A 27,318-nucleotide genomic window follows, 5' to 3' on the forward strand; every position below is an offset into this window, starting at 1 on the left:
ATAAAACCGGGTAGAAAATAAAAAAAGTGGACAGTTCTGTTATAAATTGCAGTTTTGTAATAAAATTGTACAATAAGCTTGCACAAGCTTTTTAAAATATCATTGCTGCCACTGAACAGGTCTGTAATTTATTTATTCAGGAATGTTGGAGGCATTTTTGATTTATTTGTTTTTAGAGAAGTTTTGTTAAGCAAGATAATGAGCAGACCTGGTGTTAATCATTTACTATGCAACTCTGAAAAATGAAAATTTTGCATATCTTTAGCACTGTTGGGGAAAATAAATTCACTTGTAATGCTAATGGTCTATTGGTATAATTTTTAAAAAATGTTATCTGTTACTCTGGAGAAATTCAATAGATTCATATGTTATGCTAAAAGCTAAACTAATCAATATATAATTATGCATCCATATGTACATATGTATTGAGTAATCAAAAGTATTTGTTAACTGTAAAGATGAAAAATGAATTTGAGGGTGGTCACTGCCATAGGTGACTACATATTTGTTTATGAATAGCCCTTCAGGTGAATATATTCCTCATGTATGCACAATACAAAGTTTACTTTTCAGAACAGGCTCTCAAGAATACTGAATGAGTTTGATCCTGTTCCAGGTGGCCAAGGGTTTAAAAACACGTCATGAGTTGTCATGGCCTTTGCTGAATAATATTTATTTTAAGGATTTACTGTAACAGTCTAACTAGTATAGGACTTAGTGTAACTAACTTAGAGAATTTAAAGATTCAATGCCCTTTAACTTGTCCCTGTTTATACAGATCAGAATTGCAGTGTGTTCTGCCTGGCATGCAGTTCTCTGATTTTTAGGATTAACTGTTTTCCATTTTTTCAGTTTCCTGCTGAGCAAATATACTCTATCATATTGTTTCTGAAGCTTTAGCAGGTGTTCTTCATGCTTATCTGTATGTGTTTGGTGTGACTACTCATCAGATGGATAAAACTGACTGGGTACCAGATGCTGACGGAAGGACTGATAAAAAAGTTCAAGGCTATCAGTCTCTGGTTACATCTGATCATCTCTCTTTTAATCAAGTGGTTCTCAGGAAAAAATATGCATTACTTCCCTGGGAACTAATGGAATTAGTGACTTTGGCTTTTGGATCATGGTGAAACTATTAGCTGTATAAGGCGCTGCCAAGTTGGGTTTGGGACTTTTTTGCTGCAGAAAAGGACTACATATTTTTTACCTGTTACACATTCACCACAGAATGCTCAAAGATGGAGAAACAACCATTTGCCAGGAACTTTATTCATAAATAAACGTAATAATCTTATAAAAACAAAAATAAGGAAAGTGTGATATGAGGACGAGAGGTGAATCCTATTATGTGTGTTTTCCAGTTGTGGCCTCTGTTCTTCAGAAATGTTGTAAAGAATAGGAGACTTTCTCTGCACTGTCAATAACCCAAATAATTTCTGAATGATGAATGAGCTCTGTCATTTGCCTGTCAAGGAGAGATGAACCTCCAGTTTAAACGGAAGTACTTTGACTTACTCATGTGCTGCTGGACCATATACTGTTGTGGGTGATGCTACTGGCTGCTTTTCCCCTAACTACTTTATTGTAGTGCAGTGTGTGGCCCAGCAGTATTCTCTTCTTTCTGTGTTGTTTTGTTGGTTTGCTTTCTCCCACCCTCTCCAACTACGTGATCTTTATCATTTTTTGGGGGGATAAAGTTTGCATTTTTAAGAGTTGACTAGAATCTTTGCATCTGAGAGTTGTGATTTCCCTCTAAGTAAGATTGAGACTTGGAAAATCTTTTCATGTATACTGATATGGAATATCTCCAGTTCAATGGAGAAATGAAAAAGGGAGTAATAGAAAATTGACCATAAGCAGACCAAGGGGAGGGGGAAGGTCACTGACAAATTAAATTAGAATATTAAAATATGAGCTATGACTTTGAAAAAGAACTAGGATCTTAGTCACTGATAATCCTTTTTCTCCCCACTCCCCTCCCCCATTCATTTATATTCCTTTTTCCTTGAAAGAGAGTAAGATGGGGCTTTTTTTTGGTAAAGACTACTTCAAATATGCTTAAACAGCAGTGGAACAAGCCATTGATATCCAAGGAGTACGGGGCATGTCCTTTTAGATCACCTTCTCTAGGAACATACTTAGTTTGACTAAGATTTCTGGTACCTGATATGGTGAAAGAGAAAGGAAGGGAAAATGGTATTGTATTTCTTAAACAGTTTTTAGCATCTTTAACAGAAACAAGCCCCATGAAACTTGGTGACTTCTGCTGCACACATGGGCCTCCGTCATTGAGGCTGATAATGAATTTGACTGTTTCTTTACTATGGGCTAAATTCCAGGCTGTGTTGTTACTCTATACTGCGCTCCATTTCTTGTCCTTGTTGTTATGCTCATTTATGCCAGAAAAAGAATGCAGTTTGACAGCTATCACTACAAGTGCCTGTGGACATCATATACAAGCCAAATGCTAGATGATGATAAATATGTTATGATTAGACCTTTGTATCTAGATCATGTGTACTGTAGTGAAACCTACACTTGTTTGCTCTCTTCTTGAGAGGAAGTAGGTTTGCTTTAATTTAAAGATACATTGGAAATAAAAATAATAAGTCTTCCAGAGTATTTTAAAATAATTTTAAAGTTAATATTTTCAGTTCAATTTGACTTGTTACTGGAATGAAAAAAACATAATTTCTGAGTGCTCTACAATACAATTTTTAATGATGCATCCTCAGAAATGTAAGAAGAAATGTTGTGTATGTACTTACCAAAGTGATAAGAAGAAGCAGAATCCTTTGGCAACTGCAAATGTAAGAGCTACAACTGTACATAGCAAAATATAAAAAGAATAATGAAAAAGGGAATTCCATTTTAACCTGGAAAATACTCAAAAGAATTTGTTTGTTCATTTCTGTCAATGAACGCATGCTAGCCCTTCTTTCTCTTTGGCACAGACTGTATGAACAGCAAGGGCAAAGATGTGTAGTGATGTCAGCCCTTTCTCTGCTCAGAGTTGTGTCCCAGAAGAGGGAAGAACAAGGTGGTGACGTGTCCCATTTCTGAATATCTCCAGCTGAGGGTATTCATGGAGAAGGTGATAGGATTTAGTAAAAACAACCCTTCTCAGGTGGAGGTCTCGAGCAGTAATGTTGGCCCTCCTGCAGGCAGGTTCCTCCACAGCACAGCTGCTGGGGACATGGAAAACACAGTTAGGAGACAGGAGCCAGATCTTCAGTGTGTCATGGTCGTACCAGCTTCACCCTTAGGCACAGCAACTATCACATGTTCTGACCGATCCAGGGGTTAACTTGTGCTGTAGGTAGCATGGTGTTCTTCTTTTCTGGACTGGTGGGATTTATTAGGAAAAGCAGGCTGGGCTGTGAATCCCTCTGTAAGAGTGATTGTCACTCACACACTTCATTTATGTCATGCCGTGATAAAAGAGACTATGAGTTTGAAGTTTCTTATCAGTGCCATCTCTACTAACTCGTAAACCTTCCTCCATAATCCCTGGTTCGAGGCAGCAATATTAGGTAATTACTTTGACTGGCCTTAAAATAAGTAAGTAAATGTGCTCACAATTTTGCAACGTATACTAGTTTTAATCATGGCTGTTTAAACATCGTCTTGAAAAGTAGGGTGTTTTTTCTGTGTAAGTGATGGTGAATTCTGAATGAGTTGTCAGTACTGTTAAGATTTGTGAAGTTCTCTAATAGATATTCAAGAAACTAGCTTCAATGCCAGGTAATATCTATGTTCTGAATTGTTATGAAAGGGTTTTTTATACTTCCATTTATACTTGGCACTGTTCAGTTTTGATTTGTAAACTGTGTATGTCTTTTTTTGAGTTGGTTTTAATTTTGAATGACTCAAACTGTTGAAGGATCTCTATTTGGAATGACGATACTTTTGTGATTTAATTAAAATAAAGGCTTGCAGTTGGTAGGTCTGTCCACCATCTTTCCCCTTCCCCCCCCCTAAAAAAAAGATGAAAAATTTAGAAAAATAGAAAAGATAGAAATCAGGTTATGTCTTTAGGCTTTCTATGCCATAGACCTAGTTGGAGTGCTTGAGATAAAATTTTATACCTACTCACATTTCTAAGTGGAATTTCCTAGATGATGTACAGGAGTCTAAAGCATAATGAGATCTAAATTAGGGAGATAACAGGATGCTCTCAGCACCCCATTGAACCCAGTCTGCTCTGAGAAGTGAGAATTTCCTTCAGATGACATATAAAAATGGGGTTTTATTTTAGGAGAGTATTTAACCAGGAATATTGTAATCAGATGCTAATTTCTTCCACATTTATTGTCTTTTAACATCTCCTAGAGGTGCTTTGCAGTACTGGATTCTTTCTTGAACGGCTCTTATAGTGTTGTATAAGCAGACAGGGTCAGGTAATGAACACAAAGACTACTTTAGATCTAGTTATACAAAATCTCTCCTTGTGAACTTGAGTATGTTGACATTATCAGCAGACACATGTCCATTCTGTATTACAGGAATGTGCAAGTTCAAAGAGGCAGAAAAGTGTGATAAGAAAACCTGGCATGAACAACCAGATTCCACTGATGCATGAACACAAACATAGACCAGCTCACAGATACACAAATATTCCAAGACAAAAACGAAATAGTTTCTTGGCAGTTCTTATTCACACTTAATTGGCTAATTGCCCAGCCTGACACTGGCAGCATTACAGATGTCATATGTTTTTAAAGGGTAAACAGTTCCTCAACAACGTCTCCAATATCCTTCATATGGATATCTTGTTCTTTAACAGCAGGCCTAGAAGTTTAGCCGTTTTTTAAGATCAACATTTTTTTCTGTTGAGTACAAGGAAAAATCTGTACATTGAAAGCTTCTTTGTGTGCTTGGAGTAAGTACAGAAGACAGAATATTTATGTTAAGCCATGTAATTTTATATGCCCATTCCTATTTTTGTAGGATCCATTAGATGAGAAAAGAGGTCTGGGGATTTTCCAGCATGACTATCCTGTATCGTGGAGATTTAAATAGAAAGTGTAAGGTGTTTCCCTTTTCGTCATTAATGTTGGAATGCAGTAGCATGACCAGCTGGTGATGGGTTAAGGGATCAGCTTATAGACATTTATTGTTCAGGGGGCTGAATAGCTCAGGGGATTAGTAATTGGATACAAATCCTGTCACCTCGAGACTGTCTGTTCACATGCAGCTCTTGATACTGACCACAAGTTGTTACTGTCTGATGATTTGCTGATAACTTCTCTTTTAAAATGTTAGGTTTTTTCATATTCCAATAAAAGTCACCATCAGAAATGACACTGATGTTTGCTGTCACACTGGAAAAAAGTCACAATTGAAAGGGCATGGAAAATGAACTTTAAATAATAGCTACTAAAATTAAAATTGGTGGAAAATAGAAGGATATTAAGAATTACAGACCAGTGAACTGTAAGAGTTGGATAAATTGAAGTTATATTTTAGAATACAACTCTAAAACACAGTCATAATGCCAAGGCAAGCCAGTGTTACAAAGGAAAAATATTTCCAAATATTTATACTTGCATGCAGGCTACTTTCTTGTAAGGCAGAGAGCAAATATAGCTAGTCTGGATAGCTATGCATCCTTTAGCAAATTCCTTTATAACAAGAGAATAAATACCTAGCTAACTGTGATTTTAGGGTTCTTTTTATGGATTAGGGATTGATAAAAAAGAAACTTGAAACGCTTTAGATGAATTAAGTGTGCCGTATCACAAAGCATGCAATACCACAGCTGATGCACTACTGAGCATCAAGAAGAGGAAGAAAAAAAATCTCTCAGCCCCTGCTATTTAGTTACTGACACCATTATGAGATAGTTCTGTTGAAACCATTGATTGTTCCACTGAGGCAGATTGTCCATTTCATAATGTCTTACCTGCACTGGTGAAGCTGCATCTTTGATATTTTATTTTTAAGGGTATGAAATGAGTCCTACAAATCGTGTATTTAACAAACACATGATCTAGTCAAAAGAAAGAAGTTCTAAAAGCAGTTTTCTGTTTTTGTACTCTCTCGAGGATGTGCTCCATGTGTCACTGTGCTTCACAAGAGGTCCTCGTGAATTTGTTGTGCAGAAGACAAGCACTTTTGGAAATTGTATTAGTAGAGAAATTGGTGTTGTTTATATTTAATGGGATTGTTCATATAATATAGGCCCTCATTACGTGAGGTTCTGTGTGTTCTCCAGGTCTCTTAAACACTTTTCAGGACTGTTTTAGTGGTGCTCAGCTTTTAGCTGAATAGAAATCTTAGATGAATCATTATTTTCTTCTGATTCTTCAGACTGCAGTTCAGGTTAAACTTAAAAAACACTAATAACAAAGGGCTTGCCTAAATAAATTCTCAGAAATGCAGCATAAGTGGTCTGTCTTGGCAACGCATTTTTAAGGTTCTACCTGTTGTAGGTGCCTTTTGTGAAACACAGGGTATCTGTAACCTCGTCAAAAGGACTATAACATATTAGACATGTTCAACTCTTGCTAGGTCAGTGGTCTAAAAAATATTATTTAAAAAATTATATGATAAATTTTAAAACATTTCAATAAAATAAAAAACCCAAACCATCACCAGTTTCTTTTTGGAGGATTATGGGAACTGGTATTTATTGGAAATCATACTGTCTGTACAAAAAATAACAGTTGCTTTTTATTTTTAGGTGGAATATTTAAGTGAAACAAAATGAAGTTTAATGGCTTATAACATTGCATGAATTTGTCAAAACTGATCAGCTGGATTGCTACACAATGAATACTGAAAATGTTCTGGTTTTTAGGCTTATAATAGCCTACAGCCATTCAAAAGTCAAAATGTTATTTGATGATTTCAGAATGTTAATGAAATTATTATTAATAGCACATATATTAATCTTAATGATATATGTAAATATGGGCAAATGTAAAGCTCTGTTGACACCAAAATAATTATTCTACTGCTGAAAGTAAACCTGGGGTTAAATTTCAGTGATCAAGCTTAAAACAGTTTGCTCTAAATGTGTCAATAAAAGAATTTCTGATGAAGTTTAAAATTGTATACAGGCTTGGGAGATTTGGAGTATCTGTTAGTACAAAAAAAATTTGAAAAGGAAAGGATGATTCTATTTGTTTTTAAATTAGCAGAAAATAGTAACAGACTGCTCTGATTAAAAAAAAATATGTAAAGGGCTTTGCTTTTTTGTTAGCTTGATTTGAGAAAGTTTCATATGTAATAAATGTTAAAGTGTCAGGGGGGTTTTGGGTGGGAGGGAAGTAGCATATATCATTCTCCACTGTGGATTCATTTGGATAACTGCTTTCTGCTATCAGAGTTAAAATGGTCCTTCCTTTGTAAAATACATATAATTTTTTTTTCCTATTTGGTGGTGTTAATCAAGTGTAGTGTGGTTGTCACAATTGCTTTCTTTTTTTTTTAGCAAGGCAGTGGATTTATGTCTAGTGAGTGTAGAAATTCCTTGTCTGTAGTTACATGCAATAAACAGCATGATACATTTTTTTTATTGTAATATCTGTCTTTGAGAAGCTGAATGTTGGTAGCAGGATATGATCTCTATCTATTGCAATGTGAAAAAACTTTATTATATAGAAGAATTTCATGGCGTTTTACCTGTTGAGGGCCCTGTAGAGCCAGAAGTACAGTGACTTGACTAAGTGACAGGCAGTAGCAGCCGTGGTGTCACTGTGTATTATCACCTCATGCTAGCTGGAAGCGCTCCCTGAAGCCGATCTAGGTTGTATAGTCCTAGATGAGGTCTTCATGGGTGCTGACCATAAAAAGTTCATCAAAGTAATGAGGCGAGGCGAGAGCTTGGCGCTCATGGGCAGAGCTCAGCACCAAGGAGTGTGAACCGGCTCCAGCTGTGACAATAAAACAGCAGGTGGCTGCTGTCATTAGGGGTGGCAGATGAGGCAGGGGACTAACATTCAGCCCACAAAACTCTCATTTGTTAGCCATCGCCACTGTACCATGCAAAATAGCTTCCATCTCAGTCAATTTTACTTTGCAAAATATTACACAGTCGCCATAAGAAAATTAGAGCCTTGGGTTTACAGGTTCCTTGGATCTTATAAGCAGAAAACTCTGCGCTGTCAGGTTATGTGGAAAATTGGACTTTTTTCTCCCCTGAACAGTTTGAAGATCTTTGCAGTAATTTTATAATAGGTTGTTTCCACCCCGGCATGTGTTTATTGGTTAATATTTTGGAGTATTTTGTTTGTAACTCCTTTATAAAATCAATTCCATCCATTCATTCGGCCATGTGTTGCACATAACATTGCCTACTATTCAGTATTTTAAAAATTGCACACTGATCGGACTATTTCTTTATCTATATGTGCCCAGGTACAGACATTTCATGTCATTAATAGTGGGTTTTTAGAAGGGAGTTCTCCAATCTAAGAATTTGTAAAGAAACAGAACATCCATTGGATTTGTGTTTTTGTTTTGTTTTTTTGGTTTTTTTTTTAATTTTCTCATTTCTGTTCCTATAAAATAAGAAAGCATTTTGTATGTATTTAATCTTTGAAGAATGTTTTTAAACTGCTTAAAATCTGGGGCCTTTCTCATCTGAAAACCGTCCCGGGGCAACTCAGCCCTTCTGATGTGTTGAATGCAGCAAGCCCTGTGGGTCTCAAGGGTTAAGCAGTGGGGGGATGTGTTTGCTTCAATGTGAGCGCCATTTTACTTGCATCCTGTTACAAAACTAAGCATGTCAGTGGTTACATGCTCTGTTCCAAAGCTCCAGGAAATATGGGGATTTTAGGTGGTCATTTGGACATATAAGTATTTTTGTGTATGCATATCTCAGTTTTGAACATACTAAATTCCAGTGCTCTAACAGGAACACATTCATGAAAATGAAAATGTGATGCAGTACTGAATAAAAGGAGTGACACTGCATGTGTTGGTACCTCTGTCACCCTTGCTGTCAGGTGCTCCTCCTAGTGAAAGTGGACCTGTGGAATCCCATCATTTCAGGCTGGTCCTTGAGACGAGGCTTTATGGTGCTGTGGTTGCAATGACTAGATGGATCGTGAAGGAAAAACCCTTTAATTGAAACTTCATTTCAGGAAGACAGTGAGATTGAAAATATTTTTTTTACTTTTATTTTTTTTTAGATATGGTTTATGTCTCCTTATAGGACCAGGCTGTCACTTTGTATATAAAAACTGAAGTTCTGTAATTTTTTCTGTTAGCAATGTACATTCCTTTCATTGCATCTTTTGGGTAATTTATTTTTAAGTTTTTCTTTCTTTTTTAGATAACATGCCATAAGCTTTTATGTTCAACAACACTTATTTCTCCTTCACTTCTTTATTCACATGTGCACCCAGTATGTGTTTGTTGGTATATCCAGGGCCTTGAGATCAAAGATGTTTTTTTAATTCCATTGGGCACCTATGTAGTTCCTGTATCTCTCATGCTTGATTTGTGGCCAGAAATGGTCAAAGTTAATCTCAATGCTGGCTGGGATTGGAGTATTCTTTGCCAGAGAACATCTTTTGCTGTGTCACAGATATAATCTTTATGACTGTACTGATTTGTCTGATCTACATTCCTTTGGTTTTTCCAGTCTTCCTACCAAGTCCATGCAACATCCATACTGTACTGTAAGAATGTGGGTCGTTCTTTTTTTTGTGTGTGTGTGTGTGTTTAAACATCCTTCTAAATTCAGTGGAGTGTTTTTATTGTCTTTGTTGCCTCAATAACAACTAAATCTCAGATGAGTACTCTATTAATCCCTTCAGTCCTGGCTGTGGACTTCTGAAGTGAGTCCTGCTGGACATCAGAGGCAAACCTAAGAAACACCAGATTTTTTGCTTGGTGGCTTTAGTGATTAGTAATTCTCCTGCTAAGTCTGTGTGATGAGAGGTGTTACCATTTGTTTATGGGACAAGTGGAGTAATGCCACTGTTACCACACAGAATTCTCATTTGGATAGACTTTTGTGTTGCTCTTAATATCATCTGCATACTCTATGTTCAGTGCCATAACTTGAGAGAGTTTTGCAGATCTGTAATACTTGGATAGTGCGTAACAGTCTGTCTGGTTTGCATATCACGGTTTCCTCTGAGGGACTGTTACTTTCTTCAGTCAACCTCCTCCTCCTTCAGTGGTAGGAGGAGGAAGTTATTACAACACTGAACTTTTGGGAAGTGTTGGAGGTGGATGTGATGGGAATATCTGAAGAGACTGTGATGCCAGTTGAGAATGAAAGCTCTAAGCTTTTACTTATGCTTAGCTGCTAATGATGTTTTTTAACAATGAAAAATCAAACATTAATCAAACATGCTAGTCAAGTGTTAGGTTGTTCTGATGATAGAGTGTTTGGTGGTTCTTAGTCCATGAGGTACCAATGGCCGGGCTCAAGAGCCCTTAGAATAGGAAAACTGGAACCATCCTTGTGCTTTAAATGTGTTTATAGGTATACAAGTAACAGGTGCATTTTTTCTGGACTGAAACCTATCTGGTCCAAATGATAACCTTCTTCTTTTCTTTGCCTGGAACCAGTCAGTTCTGATTTGACCAGCGTCTTGTTAGAGGTTCATGCATGTGGATGGTACTACTGATGGTTACAGATTACTTCCTGCTGTCACAGTTTTACTATTTTTATGCAGCTACTTTGACAAAAAGATATTTTGAAGTATTTTGCTTTCTACCTGAAGTCAAACAGTCTTGTAGAATGCATGGATGTAAGGCAAAAAGGATATGTTTTACAGCTGAGTTTAAGTCTCAGGAATAAACAATTCAACCAGCACTTACTTTTCTATGTCATGCAAAGACCTAGGGCAAGATTCTCACTACTCTCACAGATCAAACAGACTGCAGAGAGTTCGCTCCAGCCACCATCTATCACCAGCAGCATTTTCAAATTGTGGGGAAATTGTCAATAATAATTGTGTATGTCTTCTGATTGTGTATGACTTCTGAGCAATTCAGTCATCAGATGGTGACCAATTTATTCATCTCATTCCTTTCTTGGTACCTCTCAACTTTGCAAAGGACCACAGGCACTGTAGTTGCTGAATTGACTGAGTTATACATGTGGCACTGCTACTGCAGGCCCTATATGTTTTCTAGCCCACAATCAACTATCTTTGGATTTGTTTTGATTTCCTTTTAAAGACAGTCAAGAGTATATTCTTTTGATGATGAGGATTTCATTGTCAAGATAGCTCTTCCTGTAGAAGCTCTGCAGAAACTTGGTATTTCAGTCTGCAGTGCAATTTCTGAGCAGTCAGAAGAAGCTACATCAAAAGTGACTTTTCATGCAGGAAGAACATAGTATTAAATATATTTGCTTGGCTCTATCAGTTCTAAGTAGAAAGTTATTGAAACATCCTTACTTTGAGATAATCTTGCAGGCTGTTTCTTGCACATTCAACAGGCACAGACTTTGCTCCTTAGAATCACTGGGAAGCTCTGTACGAACTGGCTGCAGAAAGTCCGATGTTTCAAAACTTCTCTCAGGGCAGCCTAGAGATACGGTTCACCTGACTCTCTCAAAAGATTAAATCTATTTGAAGAACTCCCTTCAAATATTAGCCTGTTCATCTTGCTGTTGCTTTCAAGATGCAAGATGATGATACATGGAACCGATGCCTGCTGCATCAAATTCTGTATCTGAACTCCTGATCCTGATAGGAAATGGACTGGATCACAAGTAGGGGGACAGGCCAATGTTTGAAGAAAGTAGAAGGAATGGAAAAGGGAGGGACCAGAGTTATGGGAATGTTGGATATGCAAATCATGAGAAAAGACAAGACATAAGCAGTGTCTTGGTGGCAAGGTTGGTTAGCACTATTTTGGATCACAGTGCTTATAGTTGTAAACTTAATTTATGTTTAAAGCACTCCTGCAGCCTCATTTAGCATAGCAAGTATGTTTTCTGGTGATGTCCTTTTTTTGGATGTTGGTGGTAATCTCTCTTAAATGCAAGGCACTCCCAACACTGAGCCTAAGGTTGCATTTCAGAATTTAGACAAAGAGGTTCTGTGTTGTGCTTGATAGTGGCGCTAGAGAAAACACATTGTGATTCTGTCTCTTTCTTTTTTTTTTAGTACTTTGTGCAGCTGTTAGATTACCAAACACCTGTTAGAGGTGACAGTTACAGATGCTTGATAACCAATGAAAATTAATAGAACATGTGATTCTTTTAGCTTAGAAGTGATTTGGTAAGATGTAGTTAGAAATGTAATTACATACTGCTACTGTCTACCATTATCACTTAACATTCATTAACTTCTCTGAATATTGAAATAAACATTTCTTGTAGCAGTACTAATTTTCTCATATATTTGTAAGGTGATTTCCTTAGAGTGAACACCTGACTTTAAAGCTTTTGCAACTGTTTATCTATTTTAGGTCTGCTCATTAAGCAAACAAAAGTAGAGCACTATTTGTTTACTTACAGTTATCACTTTTTATTGTATCTCCAGATCGAAAAGTTATCAGTTCCACTCTTGGGTTTCTAGTCACCTTTATGTTAATAACAGTTATCACTGCCTGGACTTGGCTTATTCATGCAGCTGCCATTGAAGAGTACTTTTTGTATTTAAAATAAAACCCCACAACACAAAACCCTCAAGCCAATAAAGTTCAGAATGGAACTATAGCTAACTTACAGAAAACCTTTTTTTATTTCAGTTACAAAATAAGTACCTTCAGATGAGTCATGCAATAACGAATGTGAGTTCCCTCATGAGGGAGGAAATAATATAAATATTGCCAGTATATTCCTCTTTTGCCACAGTCCTTGCAATTACAAACTGAATTTCTGTCCTCAATGGTTTACATTGTAACATAGCTCTCTTAAAAGTGGGATGGTGAGAGGATTCTACAACTTTAGTTGGCAAGATCAGCTTAAGTGGAACAGTATAAGGTGTTTTATGTTTTATGTAGTTTGCTCTTTCTTTGTACCCAAGTCTCCTCTAGCAGAATATGTAAGAGGAGATAATTGTGCCTATTGCTACTACTTTACAGCCATGTGGCTAATAATTCTTTCCCATCTTGCGGGGCACAGATTGGTGGCAGAGAGCAACAAGAATATGTTGAGGGTTGTCTCTCTCTTCCGGTTGATAGATGCAGGAATATGCAGGAACAACACAGCCGATTGATTGATAGCGTGCAACTCATCCATAATGATCTGTCTGATATAGCAGTAAATTATTCTTGAGATTGATGCAGGTCATTGAACAATCCTGTTGTCTGTCATTCTGTTCAAAGCAAGGCAGGAACAGTAGCTGCTGTGATACTTAAGTCTGCCTTGGGTGCAAGCTGTGTACAGGTGTTCCATTAACACAAGTTGTTGTCTTCTTATTTTTTTTTCCATTGGGCAGCTTGGTTTCATTGCTAGCTTGTTACAGGTAGCAGTAAAAACAAGATGAGTTACTTTTAGAAGAAAAGGCTGTAATCAGTTGCACTGATGATTTCACAAAAATCAATTGAAAATGTTGGGATTTGAACTTCAGCAGCAAAACTCTTCCATGGAAAAGTTGAAAAGTTAATAAATAATTAAGAAACATACCTTGCATGGAAAATTTTAAAAAAACCCAACAAACAAAAACAACTCCCTAAAAAACCCCAAATCCAACCATTAAACTTTAGGCAGAAAGACTAATAAATCTCAGGAATTCCAAAATTATGGTAATCTTTAGGTTCCATGAATTAGCACCATATCTTCCTATGGCACTCTATTTTTTGTCTTGTTAAGGCTGGCAAAGTTGACTTGCTTCAAATCTTTTGCTTTCTCTTTTCAAGAGGAAAAGGTTGAATTTTCCACTCTGCCAAATTTCTCGCTCTTGAAGATGAGGATGTATGCGTTTTGCTTTCCAGTTTAATTACCAGTGCTAGTGAGGGGGGAGCATAAAATAGCCATATCCTTCTTTAACACATGGGGTCAGCAGGGAGTACAAGTCAGTGTGTCACAGCACTCTCAGCATCGCATACTGGATGATTACACATGACTTTTTAACTTTTTAAAATGTGATTGATTTTTTTTATTTTTTTTTTTTTTTAACTTAAGAAGAAGACCTGCTTCATTTGGATGGTAAATGAGTCAGGACAAAACCCCATCTTTCCTATGCAGGGTTCTAGGCTTGATGTCCTGTCACAGAGGGCGTGAAGTTTTTCAGATATTTGGACGTTTTCCACACTAGACTTCGCCCTGCCAGATATTTACTTGAACCTGACATCTTGTCACAAAGGGCATGAAGCCTTTCAGACTACTGGATATCTTCCACACCAGAGTCTGCCCTGCCAGATACTTCTTTTAAATTGAGTTCCCTCGCGCGCAGTCATGCAAGAGAGTTATCAGTGCCCCAGTCTGGACCCTTCAGCATCAGCAAACATCCACAAATGATGGACTTGAAGAAATTCTCAGGAATTCAGACTTTTGATGCATGGCAAGAAAGATTACTTGTTCATAGAAAACCATTGCTTTATGGACAGTTCTGGACTTTCCTCTACCCTCTTGTTGCTGAAGTTAACCTGCTGAATACAAAATCCTGATGGAGAGATGAGATTTGGATAGCAACTTTTGATATAGTTTGGAGAATTTAAAAACTTGAAGTTTTTTGAGTTTGCATAGGCTGTTTATATACTATTTGACTAAGTGCTGATTTGAACATCTGACGTTCTACTTTTGTGGGTAGCACATGTGCTACTTAAGTGCATGCAAAATTCTGTAATTACGTATCTGAGTTTTATTGAACATTCTGAAATACATGTGAGTCATGGTAATCCTCGAGAAAATGCACCATTTCTTTCTCTTACTAGTTGCAACCCCTGTTGGTATGACTTTATGTGAACCACACATTCAGCTACAAACAATTAGGGTTCGCAGTGTTTTTCAAGGCACGGTAAAGAACAATACTTTGTTAAGGTAGTAAGAGTCTATGTTGTTACTTACTTTCCTGAACACACCCCAGTCTCCCTTCTTGGCATTATCTTGAAGCTTGCCTTGATTTTCTGGTTTCTTGCCTTATGTGGAGATGCAAGGACAGAAATTAAAGCACAGATCACATAAAACAAAACTGGATGCAGATAGAATAATGTGTTATTTCATCATATTCTGTGATGGGGTGTAAAAGTTCGAGATCCTTTTTTTTATTATTCCTTGAAGCTGTCAGCTCTCCCAGGTGATTTATCCAAAATGGTAAACATTTTATCCTTTCTGTGTTCCTGAGACCTATGCTAAAACCAAGCACTAAATACTAATAATTTAAAAATAATAGCATTCTATTCTGCTTCTCATGGGTTTGTTTGGGGGTTTGAATTTTTTTTTTAAAGGCTCTCAAGCAGCTTTTTAAAACATCCTGTATACTTAGGTCATGCAGTAGCTTACCTGTATCCTCATAATTAAATTCGTGTATAAAGAGGTTTTGGACAGTTTAAAGGAGATGTAAAGGATATTGAGAATATGAATAAAGGGTAGATATTCGTTGTTATTCTCTTGGACTTTTCTGCTGTCATTGAACACTGTTGTCTGTAAGATAAATTCTCCAAGAGCAGTTGCAGAGAGCAATGTATCCACTGAGAAGTGATTTAGAATTGCGCATCAACTGCTGGATACCTTGTTTGTAGAGTTCCACAAAAATAAATTCTCATGCTGGTCCTCCTCAGCAGTTATGTGCTGTTACAAGATGACTGGTCTGTTGACGTGGCTTCAAGTGTATTTCTGGTAGAGGTAAGATGTTGCTCCTTCCTTGGAATGAGGCCAAGGGTGAGCACTTGGTAAACACTCAGGAAAGAACAGATTTCATGACTTTATGGCCCAGAGTGCTTGTTTTGGTTTGTGGGGGTTATTTTTATTTTTTTTTTAACTAGGCTTTTCACTAACACAGTGATGTACTTATTAAAAAGGAAAGAGCTATTATGTATTCAAAACATAATAAAACTTAGAATCTTTTGCCCTCTCATAGCAAGATACTTCACAGAGCACAGTTCTCTCCCTGCAGAGAAAATGAGAGAAGAGACAATACATGACAGATTATTCATATTCCTTGGGTACTGTGATGATAAACATTGTACATGCTGAAGAATTTGTATTACACTAGAATAAAAAGTGGAAGCAAAGATTGTCCAAAATATGTTTCTTTATTTCCAGAATTAGAAGTCCCTTTGTTTCTTTTGTACTTTAAACTGTTCTTTTATAACTGAAGACAAGTCTGTAGAGGCTTCTAAATCAGTTACAGGCATTCTGAGAGTGAGTCCAAGTACTGTTTGAAGATTGCCATGGAATATGAGTGGTCACGTTCCTACAAAGCCACAATTCTTGTAAACTGAAAACAGAATATTCTGCAAACTTATTTTGGGAAAGGTGCTCATGTATTTATGATTTAAAGTTATTTTTATTTATAGATTGTGTGCAAAAAATTTGCCCATAGGGAATGCAGATGCTATTCTAAAGCTCTGTGTAATTTTTCAACTTGTCTTTAATTTATCCTGAAGTTTGAACATAAAGTGTGTAAGACTGAGGATGTTGCTGGTGGGGAGCCAGAGGAGATGAAAATCACAAAAAAAGTTAACCCAACATAATGCTACTGCAAGCAAACAAAATCCCACCTACTCACCTTTTTTTACTTTAAGGGAAGGCTTCTAGGAGCAATCTTCCTAACAAATGGAGGGAATTCCCAGTGACCATGACTTGGATGTATAGGCTAGACGTTTCTGCCTTTCGAGACTGGGCCCTCAGGAGAGCAGTTGGGCTTCTTGTCTTCGTATGGGTTGAGGATGAATTTTTTCTGACAGATCAGAGTTTGTAAAACTGGTTCCAGGCCTCTAGTCTGGCCTGGTTTGCATGAACTGGAAACACTAGAGTATGGCAATTACAGGCTTTTCCTACTGCATTTTCATGCATTTCTGAAATGTGTTAGTTTTTAGCATTTGAATATTTCTATTTTCGCTGGATTTAATACCAAGAAGTGACAAATTCAGTGAAGCCTGAATGGGTGCTTACTGTAGCTGATGGAAAGATTCCCTTTGATTTGAAGATGTATCAGTGCAACATTTTTTGAAATATTTTGAAAGCATTCACTCCTTGAGTCCTTATGTGTACCAGTCAAACTTCCCTTAAGATTAATTTAAAAGGCCAAGGCTAAGTCATGTCTATCAATTCAATTCTAGCAGTAGCTTAGGAATAACTGATTTACTCAGCGGAGGTAAATATCATAGATAAACCCATTATTTTTTGACTACTAAAACAGTAATTGCTTGGAGACCCAGAGTTCTGAATGCATTGAAAACATTTTTGCGTTTGTTTTTTACGTTTGTTTTGTAAAGCCAGCAAACACTACTACCACCAAATAGTTCCCACTTGTCTCTTTGTGTGTGTGTGTGTGTGTGTGTGTTTATTATTTTTTTTTATTTATTTTTTGTTGCTGTTTAGTTGTTGTTGTTGTTGGGGTTTAATGGGTTGTCCTCAAACTCAGCATCCAGACAAGGTTGTTTAGGCTTTGCCTCTTGTTTCAGTAAGTGCTGTCTCTGTTGGTAATATTTTTTCATCTTGTTCTCAATTTCTTATGAAAATAACAAGTTTGCTTTTGTTTTTAAGGCCTGATTCTGTAAGGTGGGGAGCTGCTCCTGAGCTATGCTGAGCGCTCCAGACTTGCACAGAGGCAGTCTGCACTCCTCATGTCTGAAGTCTTCAAGCCTTAAATGTTACTGGGTGCTGAGACGCTTACTGAGTCAGGGTTCATTTTATCTGTGCTATGTAACAGCAGCAAAATGGTTACTAGAACCTAGAGACAACAAAGAGGAGGCAGCTAATGCAAGATTAATTGCTCCATGTTATTAACAAAGCCTTTGTGTTTGATTTTGCAGAAAGGTATGTCTGTACCCCCTGCAGCTGTGGGGTGTATGAAATGTTCAGCCTTTGGAAGCTTCAAGTACACAGGCTCAGAAAACAAAACCCACTTCCCTAAAAATACTGTGTAGCTGGTTGGGATCTTTATATGCCATGTAAATAGCAAAGTATCCCTTTACAGCTCTGATTACACATTGCCCTTTTACCGTAATACTGTTGAGTTTATTTTTCTTTCAGAGGAGGATAGTGGAAGTTTGTAACAGGAAATGCAAGTATAACTAAGTGAAGATATGTTTGGTACCTTTCACAGCTATGTAGAAGTATTATTTCTGTCAAAAGGCAAGGGCAGTATGTTTTGTATGCCTTATGCTGTTATTAGAACAAAATTTTTATAGTTGCAATTATTTTCCCTAGGTACAGAAATTCTGATGACACTTACATAGTAATGATGGTAACACTGTAGTAGATTATTCACAGTGGTAAAAGTTATGATACCATACTTATAAATTGTGTAGGAGAAAGTATTTAAGATAGTTTTTTAATGTCTTTTTGTATGTATTTAAGTAAGGCAGTATTATATTCCTGCACCTTAAGGGATGCACAAGAGAGATTCTCGTAATAATGTGCAAGTACCCAAAGTAGATCAGACACAGAGAAAGCTACATTAACATAATTGTAAAGAAAAAGTACTGTGTCTTGGCTTTTGTGGCTCTTATACCCCATAGTGCTGGTGTTTTACAGTCTTTCCATTGTCCATTACTGCAAACACGTCCAGATGAATTCAGCATTTAATGTTAAAAATCTTATAACATGCCAGTTTGATTTGTAGCCCTTCATATCATGGAATGCTAATTAAAATCATATTTTTGCATATGTCATGCCTTTCATGTACATATGCAAATAGAGTCTATTGCCTTTCAGCTATTAGTAATTAACTTTATGAAGGACAGCTGTAATACATAATTAACAAAAATGTTTGCAAGCCCTTTTCACACTGAAAGTTGCAGCAGTAAAATTTTTGCTTATCGAGAGAGCCATTTTAGTTTGAAGCTTCAGTCTGATATCTAAATTGTTTGAAGCAGTCACATGACATAATTAAATTGATGTTATGGTCTTATCAGCAGAAGAATGGTGCTTGATAGGCTCCTATCTGTTTCATTACGAATGTCGCTAAAATGAAAGTAAATTATCTGTGTTTGGTAGAAATATAATGCCAGGTAGCAGTATTTTGTTGCTGCTGTTGGTGCTTTGAAGAATGTCTTGCCAGTTTGAACAATATTCCTGCTCATGGTGTATTCATGAACATGTACTTCACCTTTTTTTTGCTTTTTTTTTCCGCAAGGCTGTAAAATAACTAAGGCTATTAATTTGTTTCTCTGTATATCTCTTTAAATAATTAATACAATGAAGTTTGACCGGCATAAACAGTGATTAAAGCATCTGATCTTGCTGTATTTTCATGTTGCTCATTAAAAACAATGAAACTACTTGAATGAAGACGGGTTTCAGGATGGGCCCATTAGGCTTAAATAAATTCAAAGGCGTAAATAAAACTGCATTAGTTTATAATATAAGAAAAATATTATTTAGGTAAAATATACTACATTATCAGTAAAATGTGTAAGATGTTCTAATTAAAAGGGTAATCTTCCTGGGTTTTCTATTTGTTTGGCAGGGTGGCATTTGTGATGAAGAAGCATTTGAATACTCATTTACTGGGCAAGCATGGAGTTGGCACACCCAAAGAAAGGTAAACTACTTTAAAATTCTTCTTCGTTTTATCCTATACAGCATGTAGAGTCCTTTTCTGGAATGTTTAGCTTGCCCACAGTGAAGTCATCTGGATTTTTACCTCAACTCGAAGGGAGAGCCAACATGCCTAAGTGCTCTGATGGCACGATGCTTATGACGTGTATGTAGAAAGAAATTCTATGTAAAAGCTGTAGGATTTGCACCTTTTGGGGTGTTTTTTTGAGAGGTGATATTACTTTATCAGAAATTCCATAGTTTTAAATGTACTCACCTTCTGAGTACGAAATCAAATATTTTTTTAATTTTTTAAATTTTCTTGCTGGCCTTGACGCTCATAGGTTTATAAAATGACTTTCTAAGTCTCACATTGATCACTGAGGTCAAAGTCACAGAGGATTCAAAAAGAAAATTTCCTCAGCGTTCTTGGGCAGGAAGGGAGATTTGTATTTTGACTATTTTTGGTATTTTATTTATTATTATTATATATTTATTTGGTATTTTGACTATTTTTAAAATGAATTAGTTTATTTTTTCAATCTGTGTACAGTAACTTATTCTCAAACTCTGTTTGCAATCAGGTTATTTTTTCTGTGATTTAAAATATAGCTGTGTTTTACAAACTGAATGGCATTGTGTTTGCAGATAAACAGATTTTGCTTCAGATTTATTGGGCACATTGTGTCATAGCTATTGCTATTTCCTTGAATTTTTGGGGCAACTAGAAAATTGATGTGTTTTGAATAGCCAAAAGATCACATATTCTCTTTCAGTCTGGGTAGATGGAGGGGTTCATTGCTGGATACTTAATGCTGTTTCAAGTGTTACTGCCTTGTAACTCATTCTTCTGGTGTAGGCTTTCATAAATAAAGAGTATTTTCTTGTTTTGATGTGAAGGAAGAGGAAAATAAATGACAGCTAGGAGCTATCCTTCTGGGTCATGTTCATTTCTTGTTAAAGACACTGGAAATGGTAGTCAATTAGACCCTTTCCTAACAAGTTCATCACACTTAAATCACTGAGGGACCTAAGAGTAGTTTTAAATTAACACATCATATACACCTTAGTTTGACTAAGCACTGTTTTAAGTGGTGCTCATATTTTTAATGAGATTTCCTCTGTGAAGGGCTTAACCAGAATATCCCTAACACGTGATTATTTAAAGACTTTTGAGTTATTGTATTTAATCTAAAATACAAAATGATGCATTGAAACAACAATTACAGTTTCATCAAAGCAGATATCATATTAAAGTTTATATTGGTTATCTATTGTCATAGCACAACAATTACAAAATATGTTTTGCTCTGGTGGCTTTTTTTTTTGTAACTGGAAGCATTCAATACTAATATTTTCTTTTACAATGGGGTACTTACTGTACAGTCATCATAAATACAACATAGAGATAACTTGCGTTACCCTAGTGAATATGTGCACAATAAAGGACACATACAATAGATTTCCAAATATAGCATCTTAGCCTGAGAGGCATATTTTTAGTGATCATCATCTTGAAATGAATTCCTAAACAAGCAGAATGCTATAAACCAAATCAGTTGTTGCTGGCTTTTGTTTGCATGTTTGTTCTGAAAACCTTCTGGCTGTTTCCGTTCTCCCCATTTCTTCCCATATTCCTTCAAGGCTTTCTGGCTGGCCCACCAGCATGGCGCAAGGAGGAGGAGGAGGAGGAGAAGTAGGAGGAAGAGGAGGAGGGAGGGTCTCTCCCCTGCCACCCCTTTGTGAGGTGGCAGGTTCACAGTCCTGGCTGCCTGAGGAGCAAAGGAGCCCCATTAAGGCCTGCAATATCCCTGCCCTGTCTACGAGTGTGGGCTGTGGCAGCTTTGCCCCCAGGCCAGCATAACAAGTGATATTTGAGTGACTTCATAACCTCTTCTTTTGCAATTTCTTTGTCCATCTTTCGAGTATTTCTTATCCACAATACCTTTTTAGGTGGCACTTCAGCGTAATGTAGAGCAGCATCAAACGGTAGTGGCAGAGCTACAACAACAATATAAATTTCTAGTCGCAGTCCCTTGCTGGTGATGGGGGATGTTTAAGCCACGTGATCTAATGCAGTAAATACCAAACCACCATTGCTTTCCTTTCCTATTATGAGAGAGTTTGATGCCTTTTAATGGCTTTAGAAACCAAAGAAATCCTTCTTCAGCATGTTAAACCATCACTTTGGGTATAAAGATATTATAAATTAAGTTACATAGTTTTCTTACCTATGTAAAACATTAATGCCTTGATTATAATTTTGCAAGCTTGCTATTTTTTAATTTCTCTAGGACAATATAATCAGTTTATTCTTTATGTTTTGAATTTGATTCTGCTCTCTGATACATTGCATATTATAGCAAATACTAATAGAAGCTAGCTAAATAGGCTGTGACAATTAAATTAATAATGCATTTTATTTGCAAGTGTTTAGTCTTCATGGTTTGACTGATATATGCAAAGATGGTAATTTATTAAAAGTAAATTCATGTAATTGTACTACAGAATTTGATGGACCAAAAAAAGTTGTCAGCATGACTATCATCAAAAACAGAAAATTGAAAAGAAGTTCAAAAGGGTGCTTGAAAAAAATAGGTATAACCCATACACCCTGAAAAATCAAAGCCCTTTTAAAAAACTTCTCAGAATGGAATTTTTGGTGGCAAGCATTGAAAGATAGTTCTGAGAGGGAGAGAAAAATTACATTTACAATTTAGTCAGCAGTACTTAACTAGTGCACCTTGCTCTCTCTAGCTTTCCATAAGCATTGCTTTTTTATTGCAAAAGGGAGGGGTTATGGAGGCCGTAGAAATGTTTGCATGTGCAGATATAGAAAACAAGTACAATTCATAATAATATTGCTACTAATACATATTTTGTTTCAAGTTTCTAGGTTTTTTTTATTAAGACAAAATTGACTTAAGGGAAAAATACCGTGTAGTTGAAAATCACATAAGTTTTTTTAAAAATAGCCTTCTAGTAAAATATCTGCACATTTCAGACACAAAAACCCCTACTGCCTAGTCCATTGTGATCACTACCATTTAATAGCTAACTCAGAAGTGGAATGTTTTAACAGAAAAAAATTCCTCTAAGGTATATTTTCCTGTTATTGGAACTGTGATACTGATTTATTGTCAACTTGAATGTGTCTCAAAACTGGCATGTTATCTGCTAAGTCCAAGGCCAGTACATATTTGGTACTTCAGTGTCAGTAATCTTCATGGGACCTATAACTATATCTTATTGGCAGGATAAATCTTTGGCTACACCTTTATTGTGTCTAGGAGACATTGTGGTTGAGGACAAGGTGAATGCATCAGTAATGTTAATGGTGCCAAGTTCTAATTTCTGTTACATCGTTATATTACTTTGGTGTAAGTTGTGGCAAGACACAACAAACGGATGTTTCACTACTGAGTATAAGATATATACATACACACACATGAAAATCAGAGCAAGAAAATAAAAAGAAATTCCCTAAGTCATTCATCAGTGAGACTGAATTCTGCTACTGTTAAGTACAACTCTGGATTTAGAAATTTTTAATAAGAAAAATACATTTAACTATTTTTAAGAGATTTTTTTAGGGACGCCATTAGTACTGTACAATATGCGTTTTATAGGGTATGATACTTTCTTAACTAAATCTGTCATGCTGTCTCATACATGTTTAAACTGGTGTTTTTTACATAACAGAAGACCATAGAAGGGCCTTTATACTTGTTTAATTACCTCATCTTCCATATTAGTTTTAAGTTATGAGTTATCTCTGAAGTAACTTTTTGCACGTGAGTAATCCTGTTGATACAAATAGGATCATTCATATATATAAAGTTACTTAAAGAGCAAACACTTGCTGAATTGGAATATCTGTTGCAAAACAATTTCTGCGATGGTTGTTAAAAATATAATTTTGTAAGATTGTTCTGGCATTTTCTTGGGCTTTAAAAGTGGCATGAAGGTAACAGTGCTAGTAAGATCATGATTTTCAAATGATCTTGATTCAAAAAGCTGGGAAATCTCTCAAGATTTCAGCTTGAGAGCAAGAGCTGTAAGTAAATACCTATTACTATATAGTAGCAGCCTAAATATATTTGAGATACTTTTTCAAATAATGTTAGTATATAGTATACTTCTAGAATTTGTGTATTTTTTAAACAACTGCTTTGAAGTAAAAGAGATACTTCCTAGGTTCCTGTTGTTTAATGTGCTTGCATAATCCCATCTACTAGTGTATAAATATCATCAAATATACAAGACCGTATGGAAAATGAATGGGGGTTTGCTGTTCTGTATATTATTTAGAAAACTGTCTTGTAATCAATTGCTGTGTCCTGATATCTCCATTTTGAATGTAAACTAGAAGTAAATCAACTCCATCAGTGCAATCCTCTTTTATTTAATCGAACTGTTAATCCTTCTTTGGAAGCATCTTTCTTTCCTTGAGTAGAGAAATTTGTGACAGTAACTATTTGATATATGCCTGTTTTGGATTATGATACCCTGAATCTGCAAAGTAAAAGGATCCAGTTGATAATTACAGCCGATTTTGGGTAAACAAGTGGCCAAAGTCACAAACTGATGTGCCATACATACATGCATATAAGTGTGCAATCATTTTATAATAGCTTGGTCATGTTCTGAAGGAATGAATTCTGGAAGTGGCTGTCTCACAGAAAGGTTTCCAGTTGGAGGCGTTGGCAGTACATGTGGATATACTGAAGGAGAGGCTACCTGTAATACCAGAGGGGTGGTGTACTGAGTCTTACCTTCAAGCTTTGTTACCACCTTTTGCTGCTTCTTGCAAATAAGTTTGGGCTTTTCAACTGAAGCCTAACATTACTAGGTTAACTGGATAGGAATGAAAAACTTAATTATTTCCTGCATTTGGCTTAACAAGGGTCTTGGAGACTTACATACTTATTCTTCGGAAAAGCCCTAAGGAAAGAAATGTACCTTTTTCTTGAAGTATTTGCTAATTAAAAGTTTAAAATGAGAGGAGTGGTGTGGAAAGGATTCAGTGTTTTAGCACTGGTTGGGAGCTAAAGTTTTACCCAAGATGTATGTTAAGCATTCAGTGCTTTGGGACCTTACTTGCCTTTTGAAAGCAGTATTTTCCTCTGGTGTTCAGCTCTTGTCTGGTGCTACACTGTTTCAGAGTGTAGGTACAAGCTCCACAGTCACTTGTTGCCGGAGTGCTTTTCTCTATGTTTGTCCCAAGGAACATAAGGAAGCCAGGGAGGTTACCTTGGGCTTCCTCAGGTACCAGAAGATGTGCTGAAAATTCTCAGCTTTTCTTATGACTTGTTTTGTGTAGAACACATATGTGTTTGCTTTGCTGATAAAAAATAAAGCGTAGGCAGCCATTTATGCTGTTGAAGACTGTTTTCACAAAGGCAAGTGATTAATTCAGCATCTTTTTAGAAAGAAAAATAACAACTGAAGGCCTGCAAAAGATTGAAATTATTTTACTGCTACTCATTATTTGTTCTTCTTATAATCCTGGTGATCCTAGAGTTTTCTTCAGAAGGAAGGGCAATCTGATGTAAGTTTATTTTAGGTGTCAGGTATGTGAGATGTTTTGGAAATTTCTGTAGTCAGCAACAGTCTTCCTGTTGGGAAAACTTAGCTGCCATGGATAGAAGACAGAGGAAGTGCCTAATGGGATTCACACTGCCCACAATGAGCACCTCTGGCTAATTTTAAGCATCATAACAAGCTATAAATGATGATCTCACGTTCATAAACAACCAAGTACTGTCTAGAGCATAGGTTATTAGTTTCATTAGCAAGCATATGCTAACATTGAGAATCTGTGGAAGACAGTATGGGTAGTTGCTGAAACCTGCAGGGTTTTTTCCAACAGTTTATTTCCAAGGAAAACAGTTCTTTGTTGCATGACATCAGCCAAAAAGTGGTACGCTGCAAACTGATCCCTCCTCTATTCCAGTCAGCTGAAAGTAAGTTGTTCAAGTCATATGTCCCAGCTTGCTGCTTCCATTGTGTAAGTCAACCATGAAGGCTGAGAGGGTAAGGATTAGATTAGATATTAGTATGTATCTCTAGATCACTTTTTACATGTGCAGGACTGGAAGAGAGAGACCTGTCCAGACAGTTACACAGAGTATGTTGCTCTACTTTGAATATATACAGGGTTGTACTTTGTGACATTTGTGGATGTGAAATGTTCCTTGTCTTGGATGGTATCATGACTCTTAGCTTTGATCCATTTATAAAAATACAACACAAATATTTATTTGAGTACATTGTAAAGGAAATGGAAACATGATCTCTTGACCGTGCTGCAGTGAAATATTTTCCATATATTTTGAGGAATCATGAGGAGTATTTTGTAAACTTTGGAAGTGAAAACAGAAATACTGTGGCAAACACTGTGTATGACTGGTGGGAAAAGCTTAGCTTCTACTTTTAAACCACGTGTGTCACTTCACAATACTTCCATCAAGTTACAGTGCCTCCAGGACTGTTTTTCTGCAGCCAAAGCAAGTGCGTTTGTCCAGGTTTGCTTAAGTTTCACCACCTCAAGGTGGAAATAAAATGCTGGAAAAACATGTTCTGAAGTTGAACAGTACCATGAAAACAATTCTAAAATCACCCCCACAGTGCTATAATGTTTTTTTAAAAAGGTGACTGAGAGTTAAATAGTAGAAATCTAGAGGTCTTGTATTTCAAAGAGTCTTCTGTGTCATGAGCCTGCATGGTGTGGTCTGCACTGGTCGCTGGTGGGTAGAATCATAGGACAGCCCAGGTTAAGGGACTCAAAGATCACCTGGTTCAACCTTTCATGGCAAGGGGAAATTAGAGGAGGTCATCTAGCACTCCGTCCAATCACATCTTGAAAATTTGCAGTGATGAGAGCTCTGCCACATCCCTGAGGAGTTTGTTCCAGTGAATGATTGTTCTTACTATAAAAATTTTTTATGTTGACATGAAACCTTTCCCAATGCAACTTGTACCCATTGCCCCTTGTCTTCTCTACGTGGCTCATTGTGAAGAGAGAGCCTCAGTGCTCTTTGTTAGCAGCGCTTTAAGTCCTGGAATAGCATGATGAGATCCCACTGAGCCTTCTCTTCTTCAAGGTGTTATAGGTGGTGGACAGAAAACTGTCTCTTCTAGGTTGGGTTTTAGGTTGTTTTATGCAGAAACTGTTGCTGCTGTCTCTTAATGGTATATTTTGAAAGGAAAGAGTAACAATAACATCTTAAACACCTTCTGATTCTGTAAGTGCAGCTGAGTGGCACTGTTCTGTGTTTAGGCTTGTAATAAAAAACCCCCTCATCTTTATACTACAGTATAAATTTACTTTGATAAACAGTAGTAATTATGAGGCTTCATACAAAACTGTCAGTTTCATACAGATTGTTCCAACTCCTCTTGGTGTAATAGAATCATAGAATGGCATGAGTTAAAAAAACCCCGTCTAGTTCCAAACACCCTGCCACGGAGAAGGACACCTTCCACTAGTCCGGGTTGCTCAAAGCCCCATCACACTAGGCTTTGAACTCTTCCAGGGATGGGGCATACACAGCTTCCCCAGACAACCTGTTCCAGTGCCTCACCACCCTCTGAGTAAGGAATTTCCTTCTAATTTCTAGTATAAATCTCTCTTTAGTTCAAAACCATTCCCTCTTGTCCTATCACTAATTGCCTGTGTAAAAAGTCACTGTCCAACTCTTTCATAAGCTCCCTTTAAGTATTTGAAGGCTACAATGAGGTCT

The 27,318-nt window shown here is 36.7% G+C and overlaps 1 protein-coding gene across 1 annotated transcript in view; it reads left to right on the forward strand.

The window, feature by feature from the left end:
- The window catches only part of ZNF407 (zinc finger protein 407), a 339,349-nt gene that overhangs the window by 114,906 nt on the left and 197,125 nt on the right, over positions 1-27,318 (forward strand). Inside the window, 1 exon segment of the mRNA XM_050321189.1 lies at positions 19,503-19,577. Within this exon segment, the coding sequence (XP_050177146.1) occupies positions 19,503-19,577 (75 nt within the window).

Source organism: Myiozetetes cayanensis, unplaced genomic scaffold (assembly GCF_022539395.1).
Source record: "Myiozetetes cayanensis isolate MyiCay16 unplaced genomic scaffold, myiCay2020 scf1, whole genome shotgun sequence".
NCBI classification, from domain to species: domain Eukaryota; kingdom Metazoa; phylum Chordata; class Aves; order Passeriformes; family Tyrannidae; genus Myiozetetes; species Myiozetetes cayanensis.